This window comes from Ranitomeya variabilis, chromosome 1, assembly GCF_051348905.1.
Source record: "Ranitomeya variabilis isolate aRanVar5 chromosome 1, aRanVar5.hap1, whole genome shotgun sequence".
Lineage (NCBI taxonomy): Eukaryota > Metazoa > Chordata > Amphibia > Anura > Dendrobatidae > Ranitomeya > Ranitomeya variabilis.
This window is the reverse complement of record NC_135232.1, coordinates 698886414-698902884: the sequence shown is the minus strand read 5'-3', so window position 1 is coordinate 698902884 and position 16471 is coordinate 698886414. Positions and strand designations below refer to the sequence as shown.

At 43.4% G+C, this 16471-nt stretch overlaps 1 protein-coding gene across 10 annotated transcripts in view; it reads left to right on the top strand.

Moving 5' to 3' along the window:
* MIS18BP1 (MIS18 binding protein 1) overlaps positions 1-15351 on the top strand; it is a 138385-nt gene extending 123034 nt beyond the window's left edge. For all 10 annotated transcript variants that reach the window (XM_077267299.1, XM_077267298.1, XM_077267297.1 and 7 more), the window contains 3 exons: positions 11558-11645; positions 12367-12421; positions 14938-15351. In XM_077267299.1, coding sequence (XP_077123414.1) covers positions 11558-11645; positions 12367-12421; positions 14938-15047 — 253 coding nt within the window. In that variant the 3' untranslated portion in view covers positions 15048-15351. The remainder of the gene's footprint in view (positions 1-11557; positions 11646-12366; positions 12422-14937) is intronic.
* Positions 15352-16471: the final 1120 nt, after the last annotated feature.

Genomic DNA, 16471 nt, shown 5'->3' with positions numbered 1-16471 from the left:
CCTTTGAGACAAAGCCTATTTTCACCTTAGAGGGATTCTGTCACCCCAAAAATCGTATATGAGCTAAGGCCACCGGCATCAGGGGCTTATCTACAGCATTCAGTCCCGCTGCAGTCCGGTCCGATGGGCGTCATGGTCCAGGTCCTGCGCCTCCCATCTTCATAGGATGACGTCCTCTTCTTGTCTTCCTGCCGCGGCTCCGGCGCTGGTGTACTTTGTCTGCCCTGTTGAGGGCAGAGCAAAGTACTGGTCAGAGAGGCCCAGCGCCTGCGCTCTCCAGTACTTTGCTCTGCCCTCAACAGGGCAGACAAAGTACACCAGCGCCGGAGCCGCGGCAGGAAGACAAGAGGAGGACGTCATCCTATGAAGATGGGAGACGCCGGACCCGGACCGCGACTCCCATCGGACCAGACCGCAGCGGGACCCTCCCCTGGGTGAGTATAATCCAACGTGTTTTTCTTATCTTTCAGGATACATCGGGGGCTTATCTACAGCATTACAGAATGCTGTAGATAAGCCCCTGATGCTGATGGCCTTAGCTCATATACGATTTTTGGGGTGACAGATTCCCTTTAATGACCGGGCCAATTTTTACAATTCTGACCACTGTCAATTTGAGGCCATAACTCTGGAATGCTTCAACGGATCCCGGTAATTCTGAGATTGTTTTCTCGTGACATATTGTAGTTTTTTATAGCGGTAAAATTTCTTTGATGTGACTTGCGTTTATTTGTGAAAAAAAACTGAAATTTGGCAAAAATTTTGCAAATTTTGCAAATTTCAAACTTTTAATTTTTATGCCCTTAAATCAGTCATATCGCACAAAATAGTTAATAAATAAAATTTCTCATTCGCCTCATTGGGGGACACAGGACCGTGGGTGTATGCTGCTGCCACTAAGTGAATATAGAAAAATTGGCTCCTCCTCTGCAGTATACACCTACTACTGGCTCCAGCCCGAATCAGTTCATGCTTAGTGTCCGTAGGAAGCACATGGGTCAATTTCAGGATATGGTTCGGCGGCACAGGGAGTGACCGAAAAAATGCTTCGCAAGGAGAAACCGCTTAAAGCGAGATATCTATTTTCTGCGGATCTACGGAAGGAAGGGTCCGAGTCTCCTCTGGTATCGCGTCTGTCCACCAAAACTCTCCTATCCTGGCCAAATGGTTCTTCCATTAAAGATCACACTGACCGTCAGAAAATCTGGGCCGTTTAGTTTTTGGAGCGTCCGACGTGGCTCTCTCTCCCTCTTTCGCCGCAACGTAGGTAGCTAAGGCTACGATCTCTTGGGCAGATACTCTGTCCAGAACCATTCAGGATAGGGACCTTTTCCTGGAGCCATCGGACCCGGCAAACCAGATCTCCCTAGCCGGGGATTATTTGGTACACTCTTCCCTGGAAGCAGCTAATGGTGCCGCTATGGCGGCCACACACGCCGTCCCCATTAGATGAGCATTGTGGCTCGGAATGGCGAGCGGACTCTGCTTCTTAAAGGTCCTTAACGTCTCTGCCTTACCAGAGCTGTCGTTTGTTTGGAGAGAAGCTGGATCAGTTTATCTCTGACGCCACAGGTGGGAAAAGTAGATTCCTTCCCTAGCAAAAGACCAGGCAGCCATTTCGGCATCAGCAACAGACTCTCGTCCCCTCAAAACAGAGGCGTGGGCACTATCCTTTTACCGATCCTTTGATTCTCTACGCCACCACTGGGTCATTATTTCGGATCCAGAAAACGAAAGGTTTGAGGGGTTCTACTCAAACCTATTTGTGGTTGCCCCGCGGGTCAAGCAGGCACTCGGGGTGAACGTTCAGATTTTCCCTCAACCAGGGGAAATCTTGTCTCCCGGATCAATGTCTGGCAGTAACTACCGACAAGAGTCTTCTTGGCTGGGGAGCAGTCTTTCGTCACCACACTGCCCAGGGGTGCTGATCAGCTCATGAGTCGCGTCTCTTGATCAACGTCCTTGAGATTCGGGCAATCTGATTATCCCTACGGCGGTTCCATCATCTCCTGGTGGGTCGGCCCATACAAATTCATTCGGACAACGCCATGACTGTGGCATACATCAACAATCATGGGGGCACTCGCAGCAGGGCGGCAATGCGCGAGGTGGTTCACATTCTCCGCTGGGCTGAGAGAAGCCATTCGGTCATCCCAGCAGTTCACATCCCGGACGTGGGAAACTAGGCGGCAGACTTCCTCAGCCGCTGAGGTCTCGCCTCGGGGGAGTGGGCACTTCATCCGGAGGTCTTTCAGCAGATCTGTCATCGCTGAGGGACCCTGGACGGGGATCTGATGCCTTCAAGTTTATACGCCAAGGTGCCCGAGTACATAGTTCGGTCTCTAGATCCGGAATCCATTGGAGCGGATGCACTGGTTCTTCTGTGGCGTCAGTTTAGACTTCCGTACGTATTTCCCCCGCTTCCGTTACTTCCATGGGTCATCAGGAAGATCAAGGCAAAAGGGGTCCCAGGGGGTCCGAAAGGGGTCCTAGTCGCTCCGGAATGGCCACGCCGGGCGTGGTACACGAAGTTAGTGCAGTTCGTCGCCGACGTCCCCTGGCGACTGCCGAATCGACCAGATCTGCTCTCCTAGGGCCCGATTTGCCACCAGAACTCAATGGCCCTGTGTTTAACGGCTTAGCCATTGAATCCTGGGTCCTAAACCAGGCTGGGTTCTTCCAACAGGTGGTTTCTACCATGATTAGCGTCCGGAAGCCTGCATCAGTGCGCATCTATCACTGCACCTGGAAAACCTTTTTTGCACAGTGCAGAGACTGCAGACGTACTCCTCGTCTTCTCCAATCCTACCATTTTGGAGTTCTTTTCGAACCGTTGCAGGACGTCTCGCTGACCTTTTCTTGGAAAGTCGTTTTTCTTGTCGCGATAACGTCAATCAGGAGGGTTTCCGAGTTAAACGCCCCATCCTGTCAATTTTTCACCAGGACTAGGTGGTTCTCAGGCTGTCCCCATCAGCCTTTCCCAAAGTGGTATCTTCTTTCCACCTTAACGAGGACATTTCTGCCCTTGTTTTATCCAGCACCAGTACATCATATTTTGAGAACTCTTCACACTCTGAATGGGGTGAGGGCTCTCAGAAGGTACGTCTCGCGGACGGCGTCCTTCCGTAAATTGGACGCCTTATTCGTGCTTCCTAAAAGTCACAGGAAGGGAATACCCACCTCAAAGTCCACGATAGATTATCCGTTCGACACCAGCAAAGTAAGGCCGTCGCCTACTTTTGTTTTGTCAAGCCTGGCTCTCTGTCATTCTCGGTGAATGGGTCAGGGACCTGGTGTCCTCTGGATACAAAATTAAATTTTGTTCTGGGCTACTTTGCGCCAGGTGTCGTCGGAACAGGTCTGCAAGGCTGCGGCTTGGTCCGGTCTGCACACAATCTATAAGCACTACAATATCCACACTCAGACCTCCGCAGATGCACAGACGGATTCTGAGGGTGGCGGTAGTGCAACTCTCGTCACTTGGTATGTGGGGTTTGATCTGTTATGTTGTTCCCCACCCAGGGACTACTTTAGGGTGTCCCACGGTCCTGTGTCCCCAATGAGGCGAAGAAGAAACAGGGATTTGTGTACTCACCGTAAAATCCTTTTCTCCGAGTCACTCATTGGGGAACACATCACCCACCCTGTTAGCCTGACTCTTTTTTTTGTTTCTTCTTTTGTTTAACGTGTTGTATCTTTATTTGATGCTTATGATCTCCTACTGCTTTGTCACTGAACTGATTTGGCTGGAGCCAGTGGTAGATGTATACTTCAGAGGAGGAGCTAATTTTTCTATATGCACTTAGTGTCAGCCTCCTAGTGGCAGCAGCATACAGTCATGGCCAAAAGTATTCACACCCCTGCAATTCTGTCAGATAATACTCAGTTTCTTCCTGAAAATGATTGCAAACACAAATTCTTTGGTATTATCTTCATTTAATTTGTCATAAATGAAAAAACACAAAAAGAATTGTCCTAAAGCCAAATTGGATATAATTCCAGACCAAACATAAAAAAGGGGGTGGACAAAAGTATTGGCACTGTTCGAAAAATCATGTGATGCTTCTCTAATTTGTGTAATTAACAGCATCTGTAACTTACCTGTGGCACCTAACAGGTGGTGGCAATAACTAAATCACACTTGCAGCCAGTTGACATGGATTAAAGTTGACTCAACCTCTGTCCTGTGTCCTTGTGTGTACCACATTGAGCATGAAGAAAAGAAAGAAGACCAAAGAACTGTCTGAGGACTTGAGAAACCAAATTGTGAGGAAGCATGAGCAATCTCAAGGCTACAAGTCCATCTCCAAAGACCTGAATGTTCCTGTGTCTACTGTGCGCAGTGTCATCAAGAAGTTTAAAGCCCATGGCACTGTGGCTATCCTCCCTAGATGTGGACGGAAAATAAAAATTGACAAGAGATTTCAACGCAAGATTGTACGGATGTTGGATAAAGAACCTCGACTAACATCCAAACAAGTTCAAGCTGCCCTGCAGTCCGAGGGTACAACCGTGTCAACCCGTACTATCCGTCGGCGTCTGAATGAAAAGGACTGTGTGGTAGGAGACCCAGGAAGACCCCACTTCTTACACCGAGAAAAGAAAAAAGCCAGGCTGGAGTTTGCCAAAACTTACCTGAAAAAGCCTAAAACATTTTGGAAGAATGTTCTCTGGTCAGATGAGACAAAAGTAGAGCTTTTTGGGCAAAGGCATCAACATAGAGTTTACAGGAGAAAAAAAGAGGCATTCAAAGAAAAGAACACGGTCCCTACAGTCAAACATGGCAGAGGTTCCCTGATGTTTTGGGGTTGCTTTGCTGCCTCTGGCACTGGACTGCTTGACCGTGTGCATGGCATTATGACGTCTGAAGACTACCAACAAATTTTGCAGCATAATGTAGGGCCCAGTGTGAGAAAGCTGGGTCTCCCTCAGAGGTCATGGGTCTTCCAACAGGACAATGACCCAAAACACACTACAAAAAGCACTAGAAAATGGTTTGAGAGACAGCTCTGGAGACTTCTAAGGTGGCCAGCAATGAGTCTAGACCTGAATCCCATAGAACACCTGTGGAGAGATCTAAAAATGGCAGTTTGGAGAAGGCACCCTTCAAATATCAGGGACCTGGAGCAGTTTGCCAAAGAAGAATGGTCTAAAATTCCAGCAGAGCATTGTAGGAAACTCATTGATGGTTACAGGAAGCGGTTGGTCACAGTTATTTTGGCTAAAGGTTGTGCAACCAAGTATTAGGCTGAGGGTGCCAATACTTTTGTCTGGCCCATTTTTGAAGTTTTGTGTGAAATGATCAATGTTTTGCTTTTTGCTTCATTCTCTTTTGTGTTTTTTCATTTAAGACAAATTAAATGAAGATAATAATACCAAAGAATTTGTGTTTGCAATCATTTTCAGGAAGAAACTGCGTATTATCTGACAGAATTTCAGGGGTGTGAATACTTTTGGCCATGACTGTACATCCACGGTCCTGTGTCCCCCAATGAGTGGCTCAGAGAAAAGGATTTTACTCAGAGTACACAAAAATCCCTGTTTCCCACATATCTACTTTACATCATTAGATAAGCCCCTGATGCCGATGGCCTTAGCTTATAGGCCAATTTGACCAGCAATTTGTCATTTTTTTCAGCAAATTTTACAAAACCAATTTTTTTTGGGACCTCATCACATTTGAAGTCATTTTGAGGGGTCTATATGAAAGAAAATACCCAAAAGTGACATCATTCTAAAAACTGCACCCCTCAAGGTTCTCAAAACCACATTCAAGAAGTTTATTAACCCTTCAGGTGCTTCACAGGAGCTGAAGTAACGTGGAAGGAAAAAATTAACTTTTTATTTACAAAAATGATCTTTTAGCAACAGTTTCTTTATTTTTGCAAGTGTAAAACGAGAAATTGCACAACAACTTTAGCAGTTCATTTTCTCCTGAGTACACCCGGTACCCCATATGTGGGGGAAAACCACTGTTTGGGCGCATGGTAGGGCTCGGAAGGTAAGAAGCACCTTTTGAGTTTTTGAGTGCAAAATTGGCTGGAATTGAGAGCTGACGCCATGTCGTGTTTGAAGAGCCCCTAATATGCCTAAACTTTGGAAAACCGACACAAGTGTCCCATTTTGGAAACTAGACCATTCAAGGAACGTATGTATCTGTGTGGTGAGCATTTTGAACCCCCAGGTGCTTCACAGACGTTTAGAACGTAGAGCCGTGAAAATAAAATAAAAAATCAAATTTTCTCCTTCACCTCATTGGGGGACACAGGACCATGGGTGTTATGCTGCTACCACTAGGAGGCTGACACTAAGGTAATACAAAGAAAGTATGATCTTTCAGTAACAATTTTTTTATTTTCACAAGGGTAATAGGAGAAAACGGTCCACTAAAGTTGTTGAGCAATTTCTCCCGAGTGCGCCGATACCTCATATGTGGAGGAAAACCACTGTTTGGGCGCATGGCAGGTCTCAAAATAGGAGTGACGTTTTGGATTACAGACTTTGATGGAATGGTCTGCGGGTGTCATGTTGCATTTGCAGAGCCCCTGTTGTGCCTAAACTGTGGAAATCTCCCACAAATTACCCCATTTTGGAAACTAGACCTCCCAAGGAATTTGTTTAGCTATGTGATGAGCAAAGTGAACCTCCAAGTGCCTCACAGAAAATTATAACGTTGTCGTGAAAATAAACCAACACATTTTTTTCCACAAAAAATGATCTTTTAGACCCAATTTTTTTTATTTTCCCAAGGGTAGTAGGAGAAAATAGACTGAAAAAGAGAAGAGCCCCTGATGTGCCTAAACAGTGGAAATCCTCCATAAGTGACCCCTGGAAACTACACCCCTGAAGGAATTTATCTAGAGGCATAGTTTTATAGTAATAATTATAATGCTTTTGGTTTTACTGGAGTATGAATTTATAATGTGGTGTTATGTGTAAGATGTGTGGGGTACATCCGATTATAAAAGTATCAATTTTATAGGAAGACATAGTCAGAAAATACCAAAAATTATACAAAAGAATTTTATTTTTATTTAGTACTCAAAAATTACATAGTCATACTTAATTACATCGGTCTCATCCAATATATTGTGATTAACTCCCAAAAGTGTAATAAGTGACTCAGGAGAGAACGTGTAGGACGGAAAAAATGAGCGTCTATAATCCACATAACAAATCACTACAGGTGATACGCTTGGTCGGCATGACAATAAGACGCGGCCCGCAAGCGCACATCGGCCGGGCACTGATAGGCAGCCGTACGGTCATTTGACCGGATCGGCTTACTATTTATACCGGACTGAAATATCACTTAAACCACGCCCCCTGAGGAAGCGACACTACAAGTACACGAAACGCGCGTCGGGGTCCCTGACCGTGGTTGGAACGTGATTTGGACATTATTATAGGTAATTATTGCCTTGATTGAATTGCATATATAAGGGAACTATGAGCACGTGATTTAACACTCAGGATGATGCGGTTATGCAGGCATGAGGAATTGCAGTTGCAGTCCATAATATAGTATCTGAATTGGCATACCATCACCTGTTGCGATTTGTTATGTGGATTATAGACGCTCATTTTTTCCGTCCTACATGTTCTCTCCTGGGTCACTTATTACACTTTTGGGAGTTAATCACAATATATTGGATGAGACCCATGTAATTAAGTATGACTATGTAATTTTTGAGTACTAAATAAAAATAAAATTCTTTTGTATAATTTTTGGTATTTTCTGACTATGTCCTCCTATAAAATTGATTTGTTGATGAGTCACCAATTTACATGGGAGCATTGTATTTACTGGTGTCATAGAACGATTATAAAAGTATGTTGTGTCAACAGGGTATAAACTAAATTTATTAATTTGTGGACGTGTGGTACGCTTTGAAACAATCCTTAATGCAAAGGCCAGGTTTCTCAGGGCAGGTTTCACAATGGTAAGTTGTCTCCTTTCAGAATCCCCTCTTGAAGCATTCTCTGCACTGTTTTTGTGATCACCCTTTCCTCGCTGTTTGAGGAACCTCTCCTGGGAAATGTTGACCTGGGACAATGCGGGCACTATCAGTTTCAGAAGTACTGGGACCCTCACCTTCCTGATTGCCAAACATTTGGGCCTTGATGACTTCCTCCTGAAACTGAAGGAAGGTCCCTGTATTGCCTGCAGATCAGAACAGCACAAAAGCATTGTGCCATCGGTACAATGTGCACTGCCAATTTTTTGTCCGATACTTCGGCTTTTTGCATATCACTGTATGGTTGGAGGACCTGATCTGAGAGATCTACACCCCCCCCCCATGTACCGATTGTAATCCAAGACACAATCTGGCTTTGGGACTTATGTTGTGGTTCTACGGGCAGTGACAAGGCAGCTGTTGTCACGGTTTATGGTGGTCAAGATAAGGACATTCCTTTTGTCCTTATACTTGACCACCAGCATGTTGTCCCTGCATTATGCTCTGCTTTTGCCTTTTCTCATCAATTGGCCAATTAGCGGCTTAGGGAGGACCCATTGATTTTTTTTCGCACGGTGCCACATGCAACTGTACATCTGGCAGAGAGGGCCTTGAAGAGTGGGACGTTGGTGTAAAAGTTATCAATGTAGAGGGGATAACCCTTATCCAGCAGTGGGTGCAGCAATTCCCACACAATTTCCTCACTCACCCCAGGACAGGGGGGTTAATCTGGGTGTCCTTACCCTCGTAGACTCGTAGACCCTAAATCTGTGGGTGTACCCTGAGGTACTGTTGCACAGTTTGTACAGTTTTATTCCGCACCCGGCTTCCTTACTGGGCAGGTATTGTTGGAATTTTAGCCTCCCTTTGAAATGAACCAGAGATTCATCAATAGCGATGTTCCTCTGGGGGATGTATGTGTCTGCAAATTTTCTGCTGAAGTGGTCAACCACTGGCCGAATTTTATATAGATGATCAAAGTTTGGCACGTCTCTGGGAGGACACTGCGCATTATCAATATAATGCAAAAATCTTTGGATCCCTTCAAATCGTGTCCTTGTCATGGCCATGCGGAATACCGGTGTACTGTAGAGAATATCAGTATTCGAGTATTGTCGAAGCTCTGTTTTTTTTTATTACTCCCATATGCAGCACAGTTCCTCAAAACGTTATCATCTCTGCTGCATTTACGGGGGTCCATCTGGCATATGATGACGTGGGATTTTGGGTGAAAAATTGTTGGGCGTAAAGGTTTGTATGGGCCACCATAACATTTATTAGTTCCTCACTGAAAAAGAATTTGAAGAAGTCAACTTCAATGAGGCCAGTGGTGTCAAACTGGATTCCTGAGCTGCTGATGAAATCCAGAATGACTGGCTCATAATATGGTGCAATCCATATGGAATCGATTGGTGCAGGAGTTGCAAATATCCTTGGGCACCTTGCTGGGGGTCCTTCCTCACTAGATGAGGAGGAGGAATGTGGGATCTTCCTCACTGTCTGAATCCGTGTCGGAGGCAAGGAATGCGTATGCCTCCTCTGGTGAATAGCGTCTTGATGAATGGGCCATTTTTTTTTTAAAACCCCGGGGATGTGTGTGTAAGTGGTACCTTTAAAACCTGTAATGTGTGGGGTTTGTGTATAGGGTACTTTTTATTATTAAAAAAAAAACAGAAAAAAAAGTAGAGCGAAAAAATGTAGAAGAAAAATCAGATGTAAAAAAATAAGTTTGTATAAAAAAAAAAATACAGACGTTCACTACACTGTTTTTTTTTTTATTTTATTTAAAACAAGATAGGACATCACCAAACAATGACGCCGGCTATATTAACACGCAACCTATAATATAAAACTACTTTGTATGATTTTATTTTCTCTAAAAAAGATCGGTTGTCACTAACGCTGTAAGGCCGGCTACACTACCTCTAAAACTATGCTGTTCTAGCTAGTATTTTTTTTTCTACGCTAACTTTAAAAATAAAAAGTCCTGTGGTGCAGTCTCTGGTCAGCAGCGATACTGATCAGAGCGCTGCAGACAGAGGAAGAGCACGATTGCTCTGCGCAGGACACCACGCGCACGAAAAAAAAGCGCAAAAAAGTGCACTAAAATTCAATTGGGAGGGGGTACCGGGACAGGGATGGGGGACGTGCTGCTGCTACTGTAATCACTGATAAGTCACACAGCCGGCAGAACTCAGCACTCAGCATAGCAGGATGCTGGAGCAGGAGATCACAGGGGAGATCACACTGGCCACAAATGAAACTTTGTCTCCGATTTGGCGTGCAGAGTGGGTCTCTAGTCCCTCTGTGTTAGCAGCCATCATAACCCGGAAATAGCGGCCGCCATCCTAGTACTGCTCTGGGCACAAATGCAGTTCCGCAGAGCAGTACTAGTACGGCACATGTCGTGAAGGGATTAATTATTTTCAATGAGGGTGATTTTAGCTTGTCGTTTTTTTTGCTTTTTTTTTTTTTTACTGTATTTAATAGTCCCTTTAGAAGACTTAAGCTGCAATCGTCCAATCGCTTGTGCTGTACATAGCAGGGCTGTCAGCACTGCTGTGTATAGCAGGAATGCTGATCTGCGAGTTCACAGGAGGATTGTAATGATGGGTACCGGGGTCATCAGCAGACCTCCGGCTGTTATGACAATCCATTGGCTGTTATGACAATCCATTGGCTGTTATGACAATCCATTGGCTGTTATGACAATCCATTGGCTGTTATGACAATCCATTGGCTGTTATGACAATCCATTGGCTGTTATGACAATCCATTGGCTGTTATGACAATCCATTGGCTGTTATGACAATCCATTGGCTGTTATGACAATCCATTGGCTGTTATGACAATCCATTGGCTGTTATGACAATCCATTGGCTGTTATGACAATCCATTGGCTGTTATGACAATCCATCGGCTATGGCTGCAACACTGGGAGCATGGAATGACTCCCTTCTGCGTATTAAATCAGGCTGTCAGAGATTGAAATCGGAATTTTACAGGTTAACATTCAGAGGTGGCGCATCACTACCCCTGCAGGTGTCAAAGGCACATGATGGCTGATTAAATGATCTGTCGGGAAAGATGCAGGCTCAGCGTGTGAGCATACATCAGATGCAGGCACATGATGTAAATGTATATCGTGAAGGGGGTTAAAGATAATTTGAATAATAGAGTTTCATTAAAAAGAGTTGCACCATTTAGACATCTATACAACCTCTGTGTATTATAGTGCATAGTGTACTGCAGAATTAGATTGTCAGCCATGTCAGACCATTTGCTACTCACTGTGATAAACATAGGCTGTAGAATAAGTTACCAGTGACTCGATCCATGTTCTCGTTTTACAGCTGGGGTCTTATAACCCTTATCTCTCCTCCTGATGTGTCTACTACGCTGGCTGCTGAAGACACAGCACCAACGATCGTGAGGAGAGTGGGAAGAGCCCATCTAATGAATATGGTAGACACTTACATAAAAGAATGCTCCAGTCCCATGATATTAATGGAGTCTTGCCGTTCAGTTCTCTGGGTTTCAGCTCTGAATTCGTGACCAATAATTAACTTCATCTGACGTCCATTATGTCATTTCCACAGATCTGAAAATGACCGGTTAGTGTACAGGATCCAGAAGGACCTAAGACGAGACAAGTTCTTGGACTGGGGGTATCGTCTCAAAAAATCGGTAAGTGCTCAGCACTGGCTGCGAAAACTATGAGTGCACTGCACCGTCTGGATGTTACAGGACCACTGCAACGAGAGTGGCTGCAGTGTTCAGATGACTGTCAACCCACCCAGCGTGACATGGGCAGGATACATGTATTTTGTTTTTGTAATATTCCATGCCTAATCAAAAGTGTCTGTCCTTGTAAAAATGGGCTAAAAAAGGGTAATGTTAAATTCTTAACTTATTGTTCACTATTGATGATGTCCATCTTTTATGAGAACATACTGGAAATCTACATGACTGCTACAGACAATCACTGGCCTCAGGGGTGATTGTCTGTGTGTGTGGCATAGAACTAATGTGTATAGCGGCCATGTAGACGTACTGTGTGTTATTGCTGGAGAGTTGTAGATATTCGTGCACGCACCTGACTCTTGACCCTCATTTAAAAAATCCTGGACTACCCATTCTATTGGAGTCTGACAGCACAAAATGACTGCACAAACCAAGCACAAGGGCTCAGTGCACCAGTGTTGTGGTCGTCCCAGCTAAAATCTGCATCTTCACTTGTGGTAATGAAGATTTTGCTTTCAGTCTCTACTCCACAGCCACCTACAACGCAGCGACATAACTAAACGTGGCTGCTTACCAACGCCTGACGAGGAAGGATTTGGCCATCAAACTTTTGTATGTTTTATTTTTTTGTGAAAAAAAAAAATAAAAATATTTGTTTCCTTAGGGCCCCCTTGCCCATACAACACCCACCTCTCGAAGAACCCCCTTCTTAAAGAAAGGTAAGAATCTGATCTTGGTGTGCAATAAGCACAAACTAAATGAATGTAGATTAGAATCATAGAATGGTAGAGTTGGAAGGGACCTCCTGGGTCATCTGGTCCAACCCCCTGCTCAACGCAGGATTCACTAATCATCCCAGACAGATGTCTGTCCAGCCTCTGGTTGAAGACTTCCATGGAAGGAGAACTCACCACCTCTCGTGGCAGCATGTTCCACTCATTGATCACCCTGTCAAAAAGTTTTTTCTAATATCTAATCTGTGTCTCCTCTCATTCAGCTTCATCCCATTGCTTCTAGTCTTTCCTTGTGCAAATGAGAATAAAGATGATCCTTCTACAATGTGACAGCCCTTGAGAAATTTGTAGACAGCTATTAAGTCTCCTCTCAGTCTTCTTCTTTTGCAAGCTAAACATTACCAAATCCTGTAACCGTTCCTCATAGGACATGGTTTGCAGACCAGTCACCATTCTGGTCGCTCTTCTCTGAACTTGCTCCAGTTTGTTGATATCTTTTTTAAAATGTGGTGCCCAAAACTGGACACAGTATTCCAGATGAGGTCTGCCAAAGAGGAGTAGAGGGCAATAATGACTTCACGTGATCTAGACTGTATGATTCTGTTAATACGTCCCAGAATTGCATTTGCCTTTTTTGCTGCTGTTGACTCATGATCAGTTTATGATCTATTAGTATACCCAAGTCTTTTTCACATGAGCTGTTGCTTAGCCCTGTTCCTCCCATTCTGTATATGCTTTTCATTTTTACTGCCCAGATGTAGTACTTTGCATTTTTCCTTGTTAAAAACCATTCTGTTAGTTGCTGCCCACTGCTCCAGTTTATTTATATTTTTTTGAATTCTCTCTCTCTTCTCTAGTATTAGCTATCCCTCCTAGCTTTGTGTCATCAGCAAATTTAATCGGTGTACCCTCAATTGCTTCATCTAAATCAGTGTTTCCCAAACTCCAGTCCTCACGGACCCCAACAGGTCATGTTTTCATGATTTCCTTAGTATTGCACAGGTGATGGAAGTATCAGGAGTTCTCTCACTTGTGCAGCACTATGGAAATCCTGAAAACATGACCTGTTGGGGTCCGTGAGGACTGGAGTTTGGGAAATACTGATCTAAATCATTGATAAAGATGTTGAACAATACAGGTCCCAGGACAGAACCCTGTGGTACCCCACTTGAGACATTCTTCCAACTGAATGTGCAGCCATTTACGACCACTCTTTGGGTCCGATCACTAAGCCAGTTATGAATCCACCTAACAGTTGCCTTGTCCATTTCATTTTTCAATAAGGATGGTGTGAGATGGATATAGATATATATATATATATATATATATATATATATATATATATATAATACATATTTTGTGTTAACCACTTTATGACCAGAGGTATTTTCGTTTTTCGTCAATGTGAGGGCTTGTTTTTTGCAGGACGAGTTGTACTTTTGAACAACACCATTGGTTTTAACATATCGTGTACTGGAAAACGGGAAACAAATTCCAAGTGTGGTGAAATTGCAAAAAAATGCAATCCCACAGTTATTTTGTTTTGCTTTTTCACTAGGTTCACTAAATGCTAAAACTGACCTGCCAGTATGATTCTCCAGTTCATTACGAGTTCATAGACACCAAACATGTCTAGGTTCTTTTTTTATCTAAATGGTGAAAAAAAAATTCCAAACTTTGTTAAAAAACAAAATATTGTTCTACTTTCCGATAGACCAGAAGCTGCCATAACCCGATCGAATTGGCTACATACGGGCAATGATCAGATCACCTGTATGTAGCAGAATACCTCACTTGCTATGAGCGCTGGCCACCGGGCAGCACTTATAGCAATCTGGCAGTGACAACCATAGAGGTTTCCAGGAGACCTCTGGTTGCCATGCCAACTCATCGGTGACCCGCAATCACGTGACAGGGGTCACCAACGGGTGGATTTCCGGCACGATTGCCGGAAGCGCATGATAAATGCCGCTGTCATGGCTGTTCCGGGCACATGTCAGCTGTTCAAAACAGCTGACATGTGCCAGAAAGATGTGGGCTCACCGCCGGAACCCACATCAAAGGGGTTCAGAGGGTGTCCAACATCGGTGTACTATTACGCCCGATGTTGGATAGGGATAAAAGAGCATTTTGACAATGCAGTTTTATTAAAACTTTTGTATCATTTGTCTTCTGCAGCCTTTATGGATTACTTTACATATACTAACAATGAATCAGTCACTTAGTTCTTTTTTTTTTTTTTCTGATCACATTAACTTTCATCTGGTTATAAATCATTTTAGAAGATGGTTCGGAAGAAGAGGGATGGAGTCTGCTGTCAGAAAGAACTGACTGATATTCTGCTGTCTGCAATGTACAGTGCTAAATGTAGGCTGCAGAAGACAAATGTTTAAAAAAAAAAAAAAACCTTGTTGCCAAAAGGATTTTACTCAAAAATACTTGTATTTTAATAAAACTAAAGGGGTCCACATCCTTTATTAATTCGTGTTTGTCATTTTTAGGGTCTACAGACACCTCAGTCATTGGGAAACTGTTTCAGGTAAAGGATACAGCCACCTCTGATGATGAGGAAGAAAAAGACTATTATTTCTCGGACTCCTCCAGCCAGTAACTGCTGTGTCCCATGCGGATATAGGCAAAAAATAAATTGTACATTTGGCGTTCTGTAACTTTGTACAGTTTCATAAAATATATGATGGCTATGCCTTATAAATAGCTCTCTGTATATAGATCTTCCCCTCCTATTAATAATCGTTGCTGGCATTTGTTACGTCAGGATTATTTTAACTTTTGTACGGAATTTACATGTATAAAGTTTCCTCCTGTTTCCACTCTGCTGCGTACCGTCATTATATACCGTACATGGAAATACTACATCCGTGTCACATTTCATGCCAATAAAACTTTGAATGTTACGTGAAGGGAAGCGTCATTATTTGCGAGAAGAGTTGCTGCAGCACATGGCCAAAATCCTAAAGGGTGGAAAAATCTTTTTTTAATTAAGTCTGTCAGCACGCAATGACTGTTCAAACCAAGCACAGGCACTCTGCGCACCCTTGGTGTGGCTAAACGTTTATGTACAACCTTTCCACCTATATCTGCCCTGACAATTAAAATATGTGGGGGACAAATAGAAGAGGTGCATTTAACCCGTTTACCCCCGAAGTTGGTTTGCACGTTAATGACCAGGCCAATTTTTACAATTCTGACCACTGTCCCTTTATGAGGTTATAACCCTGGAACACTTAAACGTATCCGATGATTCTGAGATTGCTTTTTCGTTACATATTGTACTTCATGATAGTGGTAAAATTTCTTTGATATTACCTGCGTTTATTTGAGAGAAAAAAATGCATATTTAGCGAAAATTTAGCAATTTTCCAACTTTGAAATGTGACACAAAATACTTAAGTTACATTTCCCACATGTCTACTTTACATCAGCACAATTTTGGAAAGAACATTTTTTTTTGTTAGGAAGTTATAAGGGTTAAAAGCGGACCAGCAATATCTAATTTTTCCAACAAAATTTACAAAACCTTTTTTTTAGGGACCACCTCACATTTGAAGTATTTTTGAGGGGTCTAAATGACAGAAAATACCCAAGTGTGACACCATTCTAAAAACTGCACCCCTCCAGGCGCTCAAAACCACATTCAAGAAGTTTATTAACTCTTCAGGTAATTCACAGGAATTTTTGGAATGTGGAAAAAAAATGAACATTTAACTTATTTTCATAAAAAATGTATTTCAGATCCAATTTATTTATTTTGACAAGGGTAACAGGAAAAATGGACACCAAAATTTATGTAATTTCTCCTGAGCATGCCAATACCCTATATGAGTGAGAAAACCAATGTTTTGGTGCACGGCAGAGCTCAGAAGGGAAGGAGCGCCATTTGACTTTTTGAATGCAAAATTTGCTGGAACAATTGGCGGATGCCATGTCGCGTTTGGAGAGCCTCTGATGTGTTAAACAGTGAAAATCTTCCACAAGTGACACCATTTTTGGAAACTAGACCCCTCAGGGAACTGA